Below are 21,236 nucleotides of genomic sequence, written 5' to 3'. Positions count from 1 at the left end.
GTTTACAGGTCAGGTGGTTCTGATATGAGTTGCTGTCCTTAAAATTAATTCCTTTTTTTTTTTTAGAAGAATTGAAAAATAAAAAGAAAGCTGTGAGCAAGTTTGGATCTTTTTCAGCCACCTTGGAAAATGGAATCCAGCTGTCTCTGAGCTATTATGGACCTACAGGGGAGGCAGGTAAAGTAAGCAAATAGAAGAGGATATTTGAGAACCATGGGGGGAATTTTTTTCCTTTTTTTTTCCCTTCATACACTCCTTAACCCAATAATTTGTTGCATGCAATTCTTCCTTTCTCAGCAGCTGTTACTACATGGTAGAGAATTTTCAGCAAGGCTCAAAATGAGATTACATTGTCAAGAATATTCTGATTCAATTTTCAAAATGGAGGGAGGTCTCCAAGTTTTTCTGCTCACTGTGAAAACAGAGCAGTGCAAGTATTGTTATTAAGTAGCCCAGCAAAAGCAGCCAATTAATTTGAGCCAAAGAAAATGTGATTTGCTGAGGAGTCTTCTTGGTTTTCCAAGAAATAATATTTTTGTAAACTTATATAGGTGATTCTGGAGTTTTCATTTTACTTTAGGAGTTGGACTTTAGGTTACAGTTGTGCAGACATAATGAGGGATTTCTCTCAGCCTTTCAATAAACACATTCACCAACTGGAAGCAATTGCTTCAGAAAACCACAGTGAAAACAGCATCTGCTTTTACCAAGAGCTTTTTTTTCCATTACATTTGAAGGCCACTGAAACCATCTTATGGATAAAAGTGAAACCCTTCTCTGATCAGAAAATAATTCCAGCATTTTCCAGCTCTTAAAATATGAAAACATTTAATTGAATGCATCTTTGTGTGGACTGTGGTAAACCATTCAACTCTACACTCAGTTTTAATTGTTCAAATATATTTGACAAATTAATTACTAAAAAAATAGACTGCTTAGACTTTGGTCAAAAGAGCATTCACAATAGTGGCCTGCAAAAACTTGGATTTTGGCATAAAAGAGAGACATGTCTGATTAAACACCTACATGTCAGCTGTGATGTTTATGTTTTTTCACATCCACCATAATCATCCTATTCTGCATTAGAATAATCCTTGCCACATTGAGCTTTAGAGCCCTGCTAACTGGCATTCTTTCATTGCTTGCAGTTTGTCTATGATCATTGCTTATGCCAAACCCCCATGGGTCTTTGTATTCCAAGTGCTCAGAATAATTCTGACCAGAAATAATCCCTTAGATGATTCTCATATGCCATCCACCCCTAATGCAGAATGGTATAACATGAAATCTGCAGTTTCTCTCCACTGATCAGTTAAATTTTGTGCAAATTACCCTTTTTTCAAGCAGTAATGAAATAGTTTTCTGGAAGCTCTCTAATTCTCATTTTTCTTACTGTTTTTCATACTTTATCTATTTCATCTTTCTTTTAGGCAAGCTAAGGTGATGAAAGGTCTCAAGATGTTTTTCAGCTTTATGCAACTTTTTTTTCTTTTGTGGGGCAGATGTTAATATTTCTTCAAGTTTTGAATTATTCTTTGTTTTCTCCAGCATTATCAAAGGTTAATTTCCAACCACCTTACATTTTTGTTAGAAATAATCTCCTTGTCTCTTTCTGAAACTGGGACTGCTTAAGCACCTGCAGGGCTTTTGATTCTGGATACTATAGAACATCTGCACTTGCTCTTTATATTTTGACAAAATCATGAGAGTACAATTTCAAGTCCTGGACATGTGAATGTATGTATCTGGAATTTTACATCTCTCTCAAGATTTCTAAAGTCACTTTATCTCAGTCTTGACAATCCACTCTTTTCCATTGTTACCCTCAAACACCATATTCTTATTTTGGGAGGCAACCAAAATAAAGGCATGGGTGAAATTTCTATGAAAATGAAGTGTCAGTTTGTTGAAATAATTACAGAAAATGTAAATTTGTATTTCTTTTATTTTAAAGAAATTGTTTTGAAAGGCAACATGACTCCTTCCTGTTGACCTGCCTAGAAGGCTGTCCTAATGCTTGGCTTGAAGAATTGCAGGAGTCTTATCAAGTCTAGATCGTTAGAATCTTTCTGAGGAATTATAGCAAAATAGACATATGTGGTACAAAATTTGTCAAGTCTGCCTATGCTGAATCAGTCCATGATAAAGCAGAACACAGTGATCATTTACCAGATACTAGATTCTGAATGTCTCCACTTCTAAGTATTCTGGAAGTAAAAAATAATTTTAAAATTATATTTTTTTTTATTTTTGAGGTGACAACTAAGTGACAACTTGTGGGAAGCAATAGTTTCAAGATGTCTTTTGGGCTAATAAGTTGTCAGTGCGTGGAAAGATTTTCTAAGTACTCTTATATATACAGTCCCTCTATCTGAAATAACAAACTTCCCCAGTGAGGTTATTATTTTTAAGGTAGAATTCAGTGAACAAAATCTTTTTTAAAAAAACATGGCCATCTACATTTATGAAGCTTAATTACATTGAAAATCTTGCTTTTCCTTCCTTAGATGATGAAACAGCTCTTGTCTTAGAAAGAATTCTGAACATCCCTTCTGTTCATCTTCCGACGGTAGTTCCAACAGTTTCTGTTATTACACCATCTCAGGGAAAAAAAGATAAGCTTGACAGAGGAAAATCAGGAAAAGCTTCTACCAAAGGAAGCCGTCGCAAATTAGCCCCTTCACCACCTGATAACGTGGCACAGAAAGAAGAACAAAAGGTGAGAGCAGAGACAATATCCAAACCAAAGAAACAAAACAAAAATTCAAAAGCATGAACTTCTGTGAAAGGAACATGTATTCTTCTCAGAGGGCTTTAAGCTGTGCCTTTACAAATTCCTAACAATTTGTGGTGCTCTTAAGGATATGTTTTATTCTTTCAGTTGTTCTCATATGTACATACTGGCAGCTGTTAATGAACTTAGTCTTTATGGCTCCGTGATGTAAAGCAGTGAGTCTGCCATGACCCACATTCTTTTGTCAATTTTGGCTTTACAGTTACAGCTGTTACACTGCAGGTGATCAGGGGGCTGGAGCACCTTCCCTGCAAAGACAAACTGAAACCATTGGGGTTGTTCAGCCTGGAGAAGAAAATGCTGCAGGAAGACCTTAGAGCATGCCTTCCGGTACCTAAGTGAGGCTACAAGAGAGCTGGAGGGGGACTTTTTACCAGAGCTTGTGGTGACAGGACAAGGGGAAATGGCTTTAAACTGAAAGATTAAGATTAAATATTAGGGAGAAATTCTTTACTGTGAAAGTGATTGAGGCACTGGAACAGATGCCCCGAGAAGCTGTGGATGCCCCATCCTTGGAAGTGTTGAAGGCCAAGTTGGATGGGGCTTTGAGCACCCTGGTCTAGTGGATACTGTCCCTGTCCATGGAAGGGGTTGGATCTCAACAATCTTTAAGGTCCCTTCCAACCTGAACCATTCCATGATTATTAATATCTCAGTTAAAAGAACTGCTAAATTTTTAGTTTAACCAAGTAGAATTTCTTTGGGCTTTCCAAGACCCATATTCAAAAGTCTAACCAACCAGCAATTTAGTGAAGACAGTTTTGCAGTACCTTGCTCTGTAATTTGGTCTTTTAAGCTCATAACAAGCCAGGAACTAGCAATTTGAGGAAGTTACTTTAGCTTTTAACTGAAGCACTTCTATCATAGTACAGGTCTTTGGAAAGTATGAATCAATCTTTGGAAATCTTTTGGAAATCTTTTGAATTCTGAATTTCTCTTCTGAAGTAGTATTTAGTACCTTGTGGTTGAGGTAACACTGTGGCTGTTCTGTGCATATCCACAAAAAGGGCTCTTTACCTAATTTCATCATGGAAAGTGGTGTAGGGAGTTGCCAAACAGCACTCAGCATAACATACAGCAATTGTAGGGCACAAATGAACCCTATAGAAAAATAGCCCTATAATTAAAAATCTGTCAGGATGACTTCTAAACCAAAAGGTTTTTAGCTACTTGGTTTGGAATTACTTTGCATAGAGAGTATCCCTATTAGTGCATACAGCACCTGTCTGTTTGAGCCTGCAAGTATTTCGGAGAACAGGATTAGAATCCAAATCGGACTTGACAAATTCACGTGGATATGGTCTGTAAAGTAGGATGGAATTCAGTAGGAATAAGAGGTAGGTTCTACAATTACATATAAATAATCTGTATATATTTAGAGAATGGATAACAATTGTGTCAGTAACAGTTCTATAGAGAAAGGTCTGAGAGTTGTCATGAATCAGAAGCTATCCGTAAGTCAACAATGCCATCTTCCTGTGAGAAGGGCAAAGACCACTGAGATGTAAATGCAGAGGAGTATAGCCTGCTAAATATGTGAAGTAATTTTTCTTTTAGGGCAGGTAGAGTCTCAGTTGTAGTATTGTGTCCAGTTGTGGATACTGCACTGCAAGAAAAACATGAGCCACTCTGAAAATTTTAAGGAAAGCATGAAGGAAAGCATTACAGGTCTTGAAAACTTAACCAGTGGGAAAGATTTAAAATAATTAGTTTGGGTTTCTTTGATCTTGAGTTGAGAGACAGAATAGCCTTCTGTAAAGACCTAAAAATAACCATCATCTATTATGTGAGCTTGTATCATCAGAGATATTTAGAAGTAAACTGATTTTCTGCAGTAGTGATTCAGGTCAGTCTCTGGGAAAATGTCAGTAAGGCTAAGCAAGGTAAAGCCCTGGAACAGTTTACCAGGAAACCTCCAGCCCTGGAAATTTTTAGAATACCTTACATTAGAGTTTTTCGCTAATGATGCAGTTATACCTGATTATTGTTTTTACCATTAGACAGGGAGCAGTAGATGACAACTGAGGGTTACTTCTGCCCTATTCTGTGACTTCTAGGAGTAGCCTTAATTACCAGTAATACTATGTAAATTAACTGTAAAATATACAGCATCTTTTATGTTGAAAAACAGATGGCAAAACATCTGCCATTTCCCCCCTGTATTTCTCGTCCTAAAAAGCAAGAATATGGAATAATAACAGGACAAGTTCTCTCTGTTACCTATGTCTACAACCCAAAACTTTTTTCATCCTATGACTACTGGCGTAGTGTAGTCCATTGTTACATAGGCTTTTGAGGGGATGATTCTTCAAGGTGAATGAAAGATAACATAATCAAAGAAAATAACTAATATTTCCACTTCTGAATCCATAAACTCTGAAAACATTAAATATGAGTGGTAGACAGCACTAAAAAAAAAAAAAAAAAAAAAAAAAAAAACAAAAAAAACCCCACTGTTAAAATGGAATCTATACACACTAAAACTGTACTTTCATTTTTTCTTTATTATTTTAAAATGTGGACTAGAACCTAATTAATTTTTCATTCTGTAGGTAGAAATGCAAGAAGTTCCCCAAGCACAAGAGGTGTCAGATGCTCCTGCTTTTCCAAGTTTGAATGTCTCCTGTCCCAACGGACTTGTACTAAATTTCCTCAGTGAAAGGTTTCAAGGTTAGTTTTCTGAGACACTGCAAAGTAAGGAATTTCAGAGAAGCTAAGACTACAGAAGAAAATTATTTCTTCATTGATGGGTTTAGATGTAACTCTAATGTTTTCAACATGTCAGAATGCTAAGTCTGTCATAATGTCTATTTCATAGTATTTGCAACATGAATAATATGATTTTATTCAAACAAATATGAAATCTAGAATCACAAGTTGTTGAACATAAAAGATTGAGGGGAAGGAAGTAGCAACCCTAAAAAGCCCTTGAGAGTCATGTTGGATAATCATTTGAATATGTGCATAGATTGGAATACTAAAGAAAAACAAGCTAATTCAATAAATAAATACATATATATAGAGGAATCTTGAGGGATAGCAGGAAGATGGTTACATTACCCATGTCTGCACTTCCTTTGAAAGCATATGTACTTAAACCCCCAAGACAAAATGTTAATAATTTGAAAGATTCAGGGAAGAATCGCTAGAATGATTAAAGCATCAGAAGATGTATCTTATAATGAGCTCATTTCACCAGAGACTTCCATTTAAGTACCAAAGAAAAGGTCAAAGGAGTGACTAGTGCCAGCCTGGAAGTACAAGAAAACAGAATTTTGGTGGTAGCTGGTAAACACAGGTATACAAAATTATTACAATTTTCAGGGGCTTGAAACTGAAAACTAGGACTTTGTACTAGGTTTAAGTTGTACTTATTTGGTAAAAATGTTACACTCATAAATGGTAAGGATGATTAACAAAACTAACCAAGGCTTGATGGAGTCTCTGCTGCTGGTTTTACAATCGGGGGTTTTTGTTGCTTTTCTAAAAGATGCAATCAGTTTCAAACAGGAATTATTTCACAGAAGTCCTTTGGTTTATGCCATCCAGTACATAGAGAGAAAACACCCAGAATAAGCCTTTCTGCCCTTATCATTGGATTTCCTTTAGAAGACTGATAGGGTATTTGGATGCTTTAAAGCTTCTGTGCCTGACAAATATTCTGCAATAATTATTTTCTGCAGTGTTTTTGAAAATTACTGTTAGATTCATCTTTGCATGTTCTAAGCTGTAGTAAATCTTGGGGTTTTTTAGTCACACTGTTAGATTTTGAATCAGAGAAATGTGAATTTTGTTGTCATCTAGTTAATTCTAAAAACAGCCATGTACAGATGTCATTTAATACCAATGTACAACAAATCTGTACAGCTCAGTAAATGTGCTCTGATTAATCTGGTATGAAGTAATGAACATGGAGAGTGTTCTCAAACATACATAGTTTGGCAGGAAGCATAAGTTGAAATGCTGAGTAGTTGAGGTGAACAGAGCAATTACAGACACTTACATGGAGTCTCTCAATAAAATTACCATAATTATACCCCTTAGCATACTCAAAACATTGCCATCATTTAATCTAAGAAATGTACTTGCTCAAGCAGACAGAATATATTACTTGGGTTTCTCTACAAATTCAAACTTGGTGAAACTCAGTTGGGGTTTTTTTTTCACTTTTATGGGCAGTTAGGGAATTCCTCTCACATGATGTTAGTCTTCCAAAAGTTTAGCATCCATAAGAAATCCATCTTCACATTCCACTTGTTTTCATTTGGAAATACAGCCACCTTCACAAGAGGATGCAGAGTTTCTGAGTAGGTGACTGTTTTGAACTTTGCTCTGAAATCAGGGTCTGTCTTTTACTCTGTGGATTACAAATTCAGCCAAGGAGGGTTAGTCTCACCTAGAGTTGCACATCTGTCGACATCGTGGTACTGGGTGTGTAGCACTGTTTGAATGTGTGCTATGCAGTACTAAGTAATTCAAAGTTTGCTTTCAGAATTGAAAGGTGAATCCACTGCCACTGAAGCAAAGAAAGAGACAGTAGAGGAAAGTAAAGGCAAAGCAGATGAGGAAGAGAAGAAAGAGGTTATGCCAAGTGGAGAGGAGGAACATCAGGTTACAGAAGGTGAAATCAAGCAGGAAGACACCCAAAGTGAACAGGCTAAGCAGCCTCCTCTGGAAATTATGGTTAGACAGAGTTATCCCCAAAAGGTAAAGGACTCTCATCTTTATTCACCTCCAGCGAGGCAAAAAGAACAAGAGGTGTCAAGAGTCATCACTAGTCGAGGAACTGTCATAAAGCACCTGATGGATGGATCTACCCAGGTATGTTTGGTAGAATTCATTGCAAGCAGTACAATTTAGTACAGTTCATTGTACTAAATGAACCCTTAAACTTGTTTTTGTCTGCTGAGATTGACAAGTGTCCAGTTTGTAGATGATGAAGTTAAGTAATACTGAATTATGCAGCCATGTTAAGACTAACGTACTCTTGGCTTTGTTCAGAGTCAGAACTTAGCAAGATTTAAGTAGGAAAATTTCAGGCACTAAGAGGTTTTAGGCAACCTTGTTATTAGGAAATAGCTGAATATGGTTCAGAGAAGTGCATTCCTAAACTTAAACTTCTGAAGTGTGGATTAGTTCAGCTTTGAGTATTTTTGGCAATATGAAAGCATTCATATATTTTTTTCAGTTTAAACACTCATATGGGATCCAGAAAAGACATGAGCTCCTGTAGACACATTTACATACCCTAAATTTTCAGGGGAAAAGTCTGTATATTCCTAAGTATCTGTTTTGTTTACACATATTTTTGTTGTGTAGAATTTTGTTAGTTTAGGTGCTATAAGCTATCTTTGCAAATTTTATAATCAATCCACAAGCAACTTTTTTTTTTAACTCTAAGACTCTACATGTAGTTAGCAAACAGATGAAAGAGGTATCATCTAATTTGACTCAGAATCTGTCAAAATAATTCCTTATTTCCTGAATTTCTTTTTCCTGTCTAAGGAGACCACAATGCCTAGTGTAAGTTCTTTACATTTATTCATCACACTAGATGTTAAAGCATTTTGCCAGGATTCCTGAGAAATATATCCATTTCAGAAATAGCTGCTGTATGTCTATATATTCACAACATACTATTTCCTGAGAGACAAAATGTAGATCTTATGTGCCTAAAACGATTTTGCAGTAGTCTTTGCTTAAACAGATTATGAGTGCGTCCTTCATTGTATTAATTTAATGTCTATGAGTCATCAGAAATTTATTGCATATGATAAGCATTCAAAAAAGAAAAAATAAATTATTCCTTATAGTAACAATTTCTAGAATTGTTTCTATATGTTGTCCATTTTTTTCTACATTTTACTGTATTTATAAATTAATTTAGGGATGGTTGGAGTAATTCTAGAGTTTATCTAGACACACAGAGAACATGCATATCAAGAGATGAGCGTAATGGATCTCAGAAACCAGACATAATTTGATGAGTAACCAAAACTTCTTTTTGTTGACTATCATAATGGCCAAAAAAGTTCACAGCACTCCTAGACATGTGTAATATTTCAGTACAGGTCAATATGTCAATACATATTATGCATTATCACTGCTACCAAAAAAAAGTGATTAACCTATGACCATTTAGTCGAAGAATAATCTTTACTGTTTATTTTTATAATGCCTTTTTGTTATTAGAAGAGTCCCCATTAATTAGATCCACAGACTGCAGCAAATAGCACTCCTTCTGGCAGTGACAAATGGGATGAAATTTAACAAAACCAACTCCTGGATTCTACAGAATGGGACAGAGTAATGCCAGGCACGTGTACAAACTGGGAGAGGAATCTGCAGAGCGCCCTGCAGGGAGGGCCCTGGGGGTGCTGGGGGCAGCAGCAGCTCAGTGAGAGCCAGCAGGGCATAGCCCAGAGGGCAGGAACCGTGTCCTGGGGGCATCAAACACAGAGCACAGCTGGGCAGAGGGGGGATCATCCATCACCCTCCGTGCTCAGCGCTGCTGCGGCCTCACCTGCAGGGCTGGGAGCAGCTCTGGGCACTGCCATTCCAGAGGGGTGGGAAGGTCCTGCAGTGAGTCCAGAGTACAGCAAAGCTGCTGAAAGGGCTGGAAGGTGTGTCCTGAGAGGAGTGGCTGAGGGGTCTGGGCTTGTCTGCTTTGGAGAGCCAGGTGCTGAGTGTCAACCTCCTGCTCTCTGCGGCTCCCTGACAGGGGAAGTGCAGAGGGAGGTGCTCATCCCTTCTCGCTGGAATCCACTGACAGGATACATGGAAATGGCTCAAAGGAGCACTGTGGGAGGTCTGAACCTCCCACAGTGGACATTAGGAAGCATTTCTTTACAAGAATAGTCAGACACTGGAACAGGCTTGCTGGAAAGGTGGTTGATGCCCCAGGGTTGTCAGTGTTTAAGAGACATTTGATCAATGCCATTGACAAGATGCTTTAACTTGGTCAGCCCTGAAGTGGTCAGGTAGTTGGACGAGGTGATCATTGTAGGTCCCTTCCAACTGAAATAGTCTGTTCTATTAATTCTCTTCAAGATAGCTTCTTTATTTCTTGTATTCATTCTGAGTGATTTCACTTTTTTCCTCTTCATCACCTACGGTATTCTAGTGACTATCACGTTTGTGACACATTCTTTAAGACTTGCTTGTGGTGTTTGAATTTATTTTAAACCTCAAGTATGTCCTTGATTTCTGTAGATTCTGTTTGCTGATGGCACGGTGATTAATAGCCCTGATTCTGGTCCTGTCCTACCCCCACCCGCAGATGAAATACGGATGAAAAGTCCCTTACCAGAATCAGACCATTTATCTGAGAATAGCACAAAGAAAGGTAATATTTCTTGTGTTTTGGACAGATATAAAGTTAGTAGGGCTGATGATACTTAAAGAGCATATATCTTTAGTCTGAAAATTCTGACAGTGTGAAAATGCAATTCTATCTGTACTCAGCTGCTGCACACTGCTATGTTACCTTCATAGCAAATCATCTCTCTCCTACTCCAAATTTATTTTTCTTCTAACATGGTAGGACTCTAATAAGTTAAAGGTTGTGTAAGAACTTCATTGGTAGCAGAGTGAACACAACGTCTTTTAAAATAAATCCTTGTAACTACAGTAGTGTTAAGTCCTTACATTTTTCTTACAGTTTTTAGTCTTTGTATTAAGAAATGTTTCTCTCACAGAGGATAAATTTTTCTTTCTCACTCCATGTATTCCAAGGAACCTACTATTGGTCATTATCAATTGGTTGTATGGACATATGCTTGGTGGTAATATAGCCATTCTCATTGTATTTTGACTGAGAAAGAACAAAATAATGTTTACTTCATACCTCAGAGTGTAGTCCAAGATCACTGTCAGTATTACTTAGTACACAGAATAATTCTGACCTGTCGTATTAACATAAAATTTATTTGACATAGGTGAATAAAAATTGCTGCCAAAGAGAAAGGTGTCTCAATAAGAGACTTTTTGAGTCAAGTCCAGTCCTTTTTCTTAGGATATTCTTTTAGATACCTGCAAAGAAGAACAACTCTGACAAACCGTTTTCTAATATGAATACTCAGTATCTCTGACTAGTGTATGTCCTTTATTTCTTGTTCTTTATTTATGATCACTTTTTCACCTTCTCCCCTGCTTATTCTTGACAAATTTCTAGTAAAGAGTTTCATCTCTTTTTGGCCTCAGGGGTGCTTTTTTGCTAGATAATTGCTCTAAGTCTTTCTGCCTGCTCTCTGGACTACACTCTTGTCTTTTGCGTACACTTTGTCTATTTTTCCCTGAATACGGAAGACAAGAGTTCTCTAGTTCTACTACGGGTTCTAGAGTTCTCTAGAACATTCCTAGTAAGATCTCTCCAGTTGCCTTTCATAATGAGATCCTTTTCTTCTGCTGCACCATAGGATTGATGGCATTAGCATGCTATTTACTTTTTCTGTAAGGAAGTACATTAGATAAGCCTAGTTCAAGATCATGTCTTTGAGTAGCAGGAGTTGTAATTTTCTTCTAGCCTGTTAAATAGTTCATTTTGCAATTCTGTCAAAAGCAATGTTCACAAACTGAACTTTACTGGTTTTGTTTTTTGCCTTTGAGAACATCAAGTCTGATACAGAAATTTTTGTTTCTCCAGGAAAAGGCAGTGACAAGACATCACTGCCGTCTCAGAAGTCTGATGAGTTTGAAAAGGCCATTTCTATACAACCTAAGGCAGGAACCTGGATAACAACAACTCCATTAGGCATTCTAGTGGGCACAGAGGGTGCCACAAGAATGGATCTGAAGCCTCTCTTAATGTATCAGGCCACGAACCCAGCTGATGGAATGGTATTAACTGCTTTGGTGTTACTGTGGCACTGTCTATAAGATAAGAGACAGGGCTAGCAATCATAAGTTGTAGGATTTATTCTTTTAAAACATCCTACCGGTTGTGTTACTGCAGTGTTAGAAATGCAGTAGTTTTAGATTTTGAAGAAAATGTGGTTCCTCTGTCTCTCAAGTAGATGACAATGTGGTAGGCAACCTTCTTTATAGCTTCAGTCCTGATCCCTTGTATTGTTGTTGCTGCTGTCAAAGGTATCACAGGGCCAATATAAATGAGTAGTCCTTCTTTCTTTCAGATTATGACTGTACGAGAAGATGAAGTGATAATTGTTGAAAAGCCAGATGGTAACAAAGTAGTAGAACATGCTGATGGTACCAGGATCACATCTTTTTATGAAAAATGTGAAGACCTTTCTGTACCAGAGAGTAGTGTGGAAGCAGGTAATATCTAAAGGGGAGCACTTACTTTTCTTGCACTTAATATTTTATGAAGCAGAAAGTTGTCCAAATATATACTAAAGGTGGCTTATACCACTAGCCTAGATAATAGATCCACTAGTGCAGTCTAGGCTTAGTTTGTTTGCTTTCTTTCAGCAGTATATTCAGTGCAAAAATTATACTGTTGCAAGTAATTTAATCTCCTTCTTTCGTACCTATATGGTCCTCCTTCCCCATGAGACCACAATGCCAGGGTTTTAGTGTGTTCATTGCCCTCTCTCCCCTGCCCTAACAATAACAAGGAAGCTTTGAGTTTTAACTGAAAAGGTATGAAAGGACCAAGGCATCCTTACATTCCCCAGTGAAGCCATGGACTCACCACCCTTGGAGATACTAAATATCTGAATATGGCTGTGGAAAATGGCCTGCCAAGAATAGTGAAACTTGTATTTGCCTGAAATAAGTCGGGCTAAAGATCATCTGTGGCTCTTCTGGCTGGTGGTGTATTCTGTATGACTGCTTCATTTGCAAGACAAGTCCTGTCCTCCTTAATTAAAATGAAGGGGACATTTACTGTGTGGGCATCTGGACTGTTCAAACACAGTGGAGGGAAAGACCATTATTGATTTAGCAGAAAATGTTCAGGGACATCTCCCTGTGGGATTTCAAAAGTCAAAATCTCTTGAACTGACCTATCTCTTAAATAGAAAGGCAGTAACCAGATTAACATGCCTGTTATCATTTGTTTTCCAAGATTTGTGTTGCTGAATAGGAATTTCTTCACATTTTAGAGTTTGTATTACAGACACAAAGAATTTCAGTGATCCAACTTGTATATTGCAAATATGAAGATCATTATGGTTAGTACCATACTTGGTACATTAGAGTGTACTTTCCTGGCCAGCTACAGATGGTTACAGATATTTTTTACTGTTGGGTTTTCCTATATTGAATTCAAAGTCCAGAACTTAAAAGATTGCATATTGTTTACATAACATAAAAATATGTGATAAAGGATGCTATGAAGTTTATGAAGGTCTTGCACTGAAAAGATAAAGATCCAGCACTATGAGAGAAAAAGCAAATTGAATCCTAAGACATTTCCATGATTCTTGTGCTCCTGTCTCATTGTTCTGCATTAACTCTTAGATGAACCCTCAGAAGCCATCGCAAAAAAGTGCAAAGGTACACGAGTAGAGCATCCTGAGTTTGCTACTGTTATAGCAAATTGGGAGGATGGTACCTGTTGTACTGTCTTTGGAGATGGGACATCTATTGTAGCAAAGCCACAGGGAACATATCAGGTGGGAATTATTTTTAGTTTGTGACAGTGATGTTTAATCTTTGTGTTCCAAGTTCCCTGCCATTAGCAGCTCTCATCTTCATTACCTCCCTTCTCTGTAGTCTTCACTAATCCCTATTACTCTATCTCTTTCATACTCTGCCAATGTTTAGATACTTACTCACAAATGTACAGTGTATTTAAATCACAGTCTCAAATTTCCTGAAGTTAAATATCACAGAGACTCAGATCAGCCTACCTCTAGGACCTCATATTCCTTCTTTCTCCCCTTTGATTCCTCTAAAGTGGATGATTCAATATTGAATGTCTGAAAGCTGTCCTCTTGATTTGTATCTGTTCTTCATTTTCACAGTATCTTTAAATTAGAATTTTCCCCTTTGAGGATTGAACCTCTTCCCTTTTTGCTGTCATAGGTTTTACCCAGCAAGGGAGGCTTTCTTTTCTTTGATGAAGACTGCTCAGCAGTTTACAGCCATGAAGTTTATGATTTCAGCAGCAAGGAAGAAGAGAAACAAGCAGGGAGATACATTATGAAACACACTTCCAGCACTATTTGTGAGATGATGGATCCTGAAGGAAATACTTTCAAGGTAAAATACATGGAAGAAAACAAGTTTCTACATTCTATTATAAACTTCTCTCAAAGTCAAATTGTAACCTTGTAATATTTAAAGTAGCCAGAATAAGGTTTCTGATATCTTCTTGACTATGTGATGGTTATTATTTTTTTATATTTATCCCTCTTTAGAGAGACTGAAACAGAACACATGGTGTACAATTTAGCTCACCTTTAATTAGCATGATTTGTACTATAGCAAATAATCAGCTCTGCAAGTGAGGATTAAAAACTAGGTATGTCAGATTCAGTTAATGGACTGTGCTTTGAATCACCCTTATTTAAATTGCATCTTGAAAAAGGCATTAGTATTCCTTTTTAGGTCATTGTTAGTTATCTTGTTTGAATATGTTAATGTTACCTTAGTGTTTTCAAGAAGGAAAATACTGTAGAAGCTCTCTCAGTAGGTATACATCAATGTCTGTCTTGAGTATTACAGTTACCTGTCTTGACCAGTGAGTGAGTATTTTTGTGTAACAGTCCTTGGGAATTTATTAAATACCAGCATGTGATATTAGTATTTATGATACAGCATGTCTTTTGAGAAATGTTGTTGGGGTTTTACTGTCTTTTCAGTTTTCCTCTTTATTTCTTTTTCCTGTGAGTTTCCAATTGCTCATTGTGAAATGTGTTTTTCTGTCTCTTTCACTGGGCTAGGCTATGTTAAAGTTCTCCAGCAAGTCACTGTTTTAAAAGGATCTTTTAATTCAAGTAATTTCACATAATTTCTGCTATAGGTCCTGGCTGATGGCAGCACAGATGTCTGCATTCCCAGCAGTGGCTCTGATGACAAGGAGGACAGGAGTTCAGTAGCAGATGGTGTTAACAAACCTATCACTGATAACGAGCATGTCCCCAGGTAAAATGCATTGCATTCGTAGGTTAACACTTTCTTTTCTTCATAGTATTTTACAGGGCTCATGGATTCATGCTGCCTTTGTTCAGTACTCTGTATTTGCACATTTGATGCCATCATGATGGAGTTCTGCTCTCTTGATAGAGCCCCATGTGTGTGTTTGGCTGTGCAGGTTTTTCATCATCTCTGAGGATGGTTCTGGAACGGAGCTCCTGCGAACAAAGGATGTACGCGAGTATATGGCTGAGGCCTGCAGTGATCCTGCCACTGCAGTCTTGCAGGATCCTGTACAAGAACAGCCAGGTAGAAAATGTTTCTTCTCTGACAGACTACTAATAGAAAGAATTGAAAAGTTTCAAAACTCTTTTTTGGGCAGGAAATGTTTTTACCCTTGTAAATAAGGATCCACGCCTTCTAGGAGTGGAAGAAATGAGTTTGGGGAAAAACTCTGAGAAACAGAGAATTAACTGAAGGACACTGTTAAGGGATAAGTGAACTAACAAATGGCATATCTTTATCCACTCTCAGTCACACAAATAAAAGCAATTGCCAACTAAATATATTCTTTGTGTTTATAATTTAAAAAACTTGAATGTATCACGTCTCCATTAATGATGTAGCAATGAGGAGAGTGATGCCCTGTTGTTGACCTTCAGGCTATCTTTTGGAAAGGATACATATTAAAAAGCTGAAAAATGTGACTGGAATAGCCAATACTACATGGTAATAACCACATCGTAGTAGCAATGCAAGAAATTATGTCCTGGAATTGTTGCTTGTTGAAAAGGTAATTGGATCTGCTGTGTTTCTATAAAAGACACTGTAGCAACAGGTAGTTGCTAACAAAAAAAAAAATCTTTAAAAAGAGGAAAGTATGGTTCCCCTGAATATGAGGGGATGATGACAGAAATTTGCTTCAAGCTATAATGTCCTAAGACAAATTTCTCATAGATTTATGTCATAAGCATATGACATAAAACAGGTTTCCCACTTACTACTCTTATAAAGCGTGGCACATTTTTAAATGTACTTTTATTCACACAAATGACTGGTTCCCCATTGCAGAAACCAAATGAAGCCATTCTGCCATGGGAAAAAAGAAAAAAGAAGGGACATGGAGGGAGCCAGAAAAATGCAGAAGGTGAAAAGATCAGAAAGATGGAGAGCATACATACCCAGTCAAAATCCCAGTAAAAAAAATTTACTTACAGCCAGCAATCATTTGTAATAGTAGCACATCTGACTTCCTGCTCCACCTTTCACAGTACTGGGTCTATTTGCCTTTACAGCAAAGTTTCACAATTTTGTATCATTATGACAAAGTACCTCAGTGGTGATACCCATTTTGAAGGTCGCCTGTGGGATAGATCATAGTAGATTAAGTAATTTTTGGGTTGGGCTGGAAAAACTATTTTGAAGAACATCAAAATTTATGCAAACAATACAAATAAATAATCTCTAATGGAATCCATCCAGTGATCAGGGCATGAAGTATAATGTACAATGAAGAATTATGCATGTTCTGAATATGTTGCACTACTTCTGAGATTAGTATTCAGTACACATGGGTCAATGCTGTGCTCTTCCTTGTTTGGGCTACTCCCCACACTATACAACTGAGCTGTTAACCAAGAATCAAAGCAAGTAGCATAAGCAAGTTATTGTTACAAATGGGCTGAGTAATCTGAACTTTCCTATTCTGAACTTGTACCACTATTCTATAATCAACGCAGTGATCTGATATTATCTGTAGCCATGGATGCAAGGACTTTTATCTGTTAGTAATAAGGTGTTTTTAGATAGGTAGTTTTTTTCTGTAAGTCTGAGACACTTTTTTGTTTTTTAATTTGAACTGGTTCTTAGCAAAATTTGTCTTTAAACCAGGTGTTTTAAGTATTACTGTCCTTCGGCCTATGGCTGAATCATCCCCCTGGGTAATGAAGAAAGAACCAGAGAGTATTGTTCCTCCATATCTACAGACAGAGACTCAGAAAGAATCTTCTCCTCCTGAGGTATAATTGTTTCAAAACTGTATTTTCATGTTAAAGCAATAGATGTTTGTCTCTGTGGGGAAATGAAGCTCTAAACAGTGAGAATGTTAAACTCAGTTTATTAAGCAGACAGAGCAAATGGTAGGCTGTGTCAGGAAATGTATGGTCCCATTTTTTTACACTTAGTGAGGGGATAAAGCAATTTTAAGGGGAGTTTGTCTTACCAAATGAAGATGTTTTAGCGTAGATTAATTGTTCCCAGGAATCTACTGGCTTTATTGTCTAGGTCTATGACACGCCTTTCAACTGAGACATATGCCAATAGGTGCATTTTTGGGTTTTGCTCTTTTTGTTTGCTCCTCTCTGTTCAGAGGGAGGTCAAAGGTCCCCTGGTGAGAAGGTATGCCTGGAGGGGTCTCAGCATCGGAGAAGCTCGTGTGTCCTTACCAGCCCCTGTGCGAAAATGTCCCAAAAAACTGCAGATCCGCCAGCTATTCCAGTATAAGCCACTCTGTGAGGAACTAAGAGAAAAACTGCATCTTTCCCTCAAGGTAGTTCAACCACTTTATTCATTCCTCCAGTAAGCAAAAGAGAACAAACAAGTAGATGAATTGGGTGTGATAAATGTGAAGTATATACCTGAGAAAAATCTACTATGCTTAAAGAACAATTATTTCATACATAGACAGGTGCTGTGTTTTTCTGAAAAAGTTCAATTGTTTCATTTAACTCTTATGAAACCCAGTTTTCCGAGCAAATAGATGAGATCCAATCCAGCATGCATGACAGACACTACTCTAACATATAATTTCCTTGCTGTCAATATTGATATCTCTTACTTCACTTTTATTTTGCTTAGGGTTTGTTTTCCTTCAAAAACCCTTAAGAATTTAAATCTATGAAGCTGAACAAGAATTTCTAGCTCACCATAATTCTGCAAGTAACTTGGTCACTGAGACACTGAGACACACTCTGGTCTTGGTTTCTATATTTTTTTCATAAATCAATGTAGAACATTTCCAGGTTTCAGTCTGAGTTTGTTACTCTATCCATGTCTAGGAAATAGCTTTGTAACCTTCTGACAAGGTTTGTGGTCATCCCTCATTAGTGACTTGCTCATAGCAGGGTGAAAGCTAGACCTCCTGTGCCAGTGTTCTGAGATGGTGTCCAAAGGTGAGCAGGTTTGCCCTCCTCAGTGTTGGTGTAAAACATTCCTTTATTTAATTCACGTTGTGAAGATGCTCTTAGAAGAGATTTTAGAGTCAAAACCCCATTATTATTTAGGAATTAGAGAATAACAAAATATATGTGTCCTGTAATTTATTCATTTAAACTATTTTGATAATGGCATTGCAGACTGAATTTGTAAGTTAAGAGCATATGACATGTGTGAAGGTAGTAATATATTGTAGCCATTTATATAATTTTTTTTTTACCCACATTACATTTCAAAGAAAACATGCTTGCAATAGAAAAACACTGACAGCTGGCCAGCCCAGACATGTTTGGGATATTCAAGTCTATCAGAATTAAATGTTACCAGTTTTTCAGTCTATAAATATATTAAAATTATTCTTTAATTTGCATACTGATCTTTCAAAGGCAAACAGTATAAAGAAAAGTTCCACACCAAAATGACAAGGGAAGTCTATTTGTCACCCAGATATATTGTTGATTTTTAGAGAAAGTTGAATGCTGTTTATTACACTGAGAAGGAAGAACTGCAATTACTAGCACTGAAAAACAAGTTGCAACAATTGCATAAATGTGCAATGAAAATACTCTCATTGCTCATAAATCAATATTTAATTCCTTTTTTTCCCAGAATGAAGTGTCTTAAATCTTTAGCCTCACCTTCACTTTGTCAGAGCAAAATCAAGATCTAAGGAAAATACTCTTCCTTTCTCCATCTCCTATAATATTACAGAGATATAAACAAGTGAAAAAGAACTGGTGTGGGAAACATTTGTTTCTACAAACCTGTCTGTTAGTAAAGTTCTGTACTGCATGTAGCTTTCTGGCAGAGTGGTGTGTTTAAAACCCTTTTTCCTATCCAACTGATTTAAAGAGATATGGGAAAAGAAATGTGCTTCTTGTCTGTAGCAGCTGGAATGATTGTGTCAATGTAAATATCTATTTTAAGCCTACATCTGCATCTTTATTCTTCCTTTTCATTGTTCCACCAGGAATATATAGAGAACATCTTAAAGCAGGAAAATGAGCTGGAAGAGATTAATGTGAAAGAACCAAGAACAGAAGAGGAAAAGGAGAATGCTGCAAGTCTCCTTGAACAGGTTACAGTGAGAAAATCAAATTTTTTAAGCATTTCTTTCAACAAAACCCTTGTATTGCATTGGAAGTGTGTGACTTGAAGCACATTATCCATTCATAAACCAGCAAATGTCAGAGCAGCACAGATCCAGTTCTGGTGTAGATTAATGGTAAAGCAGAGCCACAGTCAGCCTTCAGCTGGTCTGAATTCAGCTGGGCACTGCTGCCATTTGGGGAAGCAATGCTCAAAACAGTTCAAGAGTTCTACTGAATGATATGTTCCCAAACACACAGACCAAAATTACTTTCCAGTAATTTACTTTTTTTAATATCCCCCAACATCAGGGTGAAAATGTTTCCAGTCTGTTGTCATTGCACATGGGAGACTTCTATTTCAACCACAGCCACCTCCATAGTAAGAATTTAAACCCTGCTTTTGGGAAAATACAAAAACAGTCTGGAGGAATATTGTTATTACTGCTGAGCAGCATTTTGTTTTTTTAAATATAATCTGTGAATTTTCATGGATAATTAGAGCACAAAAAGAAAAAGGAGAGGAAAAGGTAATGGGAAAGGTGGGTAAATAGAAGAGGATCACAGCTTTTCTGGAAAAAGGGACAGCGAAATGATCTGTCAGTAATTCCATCTGCATCTATCCTCTAGGCAGACATTTATTTACTGCAATGAGGCCCAGGTGCTGAACCTCACATGCTGCTCAGATCCAGTGAACTTGTCTAGTGACTAATTATTGTTGATTGTCCTGGCTACCTTCAGCACCTTCATTTCCAGTTACAGATTTCACATTGGACAACTCTTTTGTTTGCAGCAGTCTCAGTGAGCACCTGCTGTGACCCAGGAATCAGTGTCACATTGCTCCCAAGTCTCCAATAGCTCTGTTACAACCCAGACTGCCTGGTCAGGAGCTCTGCTTTCCAGTTAACTGCTTCAGAGACAGCACGAGAATAAAGGAAACATTTTAGAGCCTCTTAACCCTCATTCACTTTACTGTAAGCCAGCCACATGAGATCTCCTCAGTAACAAAGCCTGCAAATTCCTGAACACATTTCCCATTTGACTTGTTGGGAGTCTAAGTTTAATACAATATAAGTATATCTTTTTCAGATTTTTTTGCCAAAGGATTTCAATTTGATTAGGAATTAGCTTAGTTGACCTAATAAAAAGTAACCAAATTAAAAAGCTATCTATGCAGTGGGTCATCAAGGAGGAGTCAAATACCTGTTTAGAACAGGGAAATTGTACTTCATATCCTTTTTTCCCAGCATATGTTTTCTGACACACTGAAATACCTGACAATGTGACTGCAAGAATGGGGATAACAAGATAGCACTTGTTTATAATATAAATCCTCTGAATAAGATGTTGTTGTGAATTTTATTTCTCATGTAGTCACAGTTATTCCTTCTTCATTGCAGTCCTTCCCTGACTGGAAGAAGTCAACTGAAAAGCTCAGTGATAAAGGTAATAAAAATTTGAATACCTGTACTTTTAAAATTAAAAACATATAATATTTTTAATTAAAAATATCATAATAAGTTTGAAAGTATTATACTATTATTTTTAAAGAGGCAATATAAAGGTGAATTCATCTATGTACTATGCACATGCTTCTATGTAACTCTCACAGGTGATTAGGACCTCTTAGCATCAATGATCCAGTACGTCTGAAAAATAATTCCTGGTTTTAGGCATGTGTATTTGACATTTTCATGTAGTGAGTTTCCTTAGCTGTAAGAACTATGACAATACTGGCTATTTTTATGCAAGTAACAACTTTTCAGACAAGTTTTTCAAAGCAACTAAGTAAATCCTAGTTATTTATTGCACTTCAAAATCTAATCTCAAACCATCACATCATATTTGTACATCAAGATGTACAAATAAAAGTTATCTCTTATAAAAACCCATAACCCTTTTCTCTAGAAAAATTCATTACATTCTATCCCCTTGTGATGCTCATCTTTAAAGTGTTATTTTCCTTGTCAAGAATATTTCTACTTGTCAAAAATGTCATACTGTGCAAAATAAACAGAAACTGCTGCAACAAATGCTTGCTGAACAGCTTCCTCTTAAATGGAGCTGCAATTTTAATGTAGTATTGCTAATGAAGAAGA

At 37.0% G+C, this 21,236-nt stretch overlaps 1 protein-coding gene across 1 annotated transcript in view; it reads left to right on the top strand.

Annotated features, from left to right (window-relative positions):
* SPAG17 (sperm associated antigen 17) overlaps nucleotides 1-21,236 on the top strand; it is an 89,174-nt gene that overhangs the window by 56,362 nt on the left and 11,576 nt on the right. The window contains exons 23-37 of the mRNA XM_063148440.1: nucleotides 67-177; nucleotides 2,508-2,719; nucleotides 5,347-5,464; nucleotides 7,287-7,615; nucleotides 10,007-10,139; nucleotides 11,439-11,632; nucleotides 11,926-12,070; nucleotides 13,229-13,371; nucleotides 13,784-13,960; nucleotides 14,724-14,845; nucleotides 15,015-15,145; nucleotides 16,727-16,854; nucleotides 17,205-17,384; nucleotides 19,020-19,133; nucleotides 20,538-20,583. Of these exons, the coding sequence (XP_063004510.1) occupies nucleotides 67-177; nucleotides 2,508-2,719; nucleotides 5,347-5,464; nucleotides 7,287-7,615; nucleotides 10,007-10,139; nucleotides 11,439-11,632; nucleotides 11,926-12,070; nucleotides 13,229-13,371; nucleotides 13,784-13,960; nucleotides 14,724-14,845; nucleotides 15,015-15,145; nucleotides 16,727-16,854; nucleotides 17,205-17,384; nucleotides 19,020-19,133; nucleotides 20,538-20,583 (2,283 nt within the window). The remainder of the gene's footprint in view (nucleotides 1-66; nucleotides 178-2,507; nucleotides 2,720-5,346; nucleotides 5,465-7,286; nucleotides 7,616-10,006; nucleotides 10,140-11,438; nucleotides 11,633-11,925; nucleotides 12,071-13,228; nucleotides 13,372-13,783; nucleotides 13,961-14,723; nucleotides 14,846-15,014; nucleotides 15,146-16,726; nucleotides 16,855-17,204; nucleotides 17,385-19,019; nucleotides 19,134-20,537; nucleotides 20,584-21,236) is intronic.

This window comes from Melospiza melodia, chromosome 2, assembly GCF_035770615.1.
Source record: "Melospiza melodia melodia isolate bMelMel2 chromosome 2, bMelMel2.pri, whole genome shotgun sequence".
In the NCBI taxonomy this organism is placed as follows: Eukaryota; Metazoa; Chordata; class Aves; order Passeriformes; family Passerellidae; genus Melospiza; species Melospiza melodia.
This window is presented reverse-complemented; position numbering and strand designations above follow the sequence as displayed.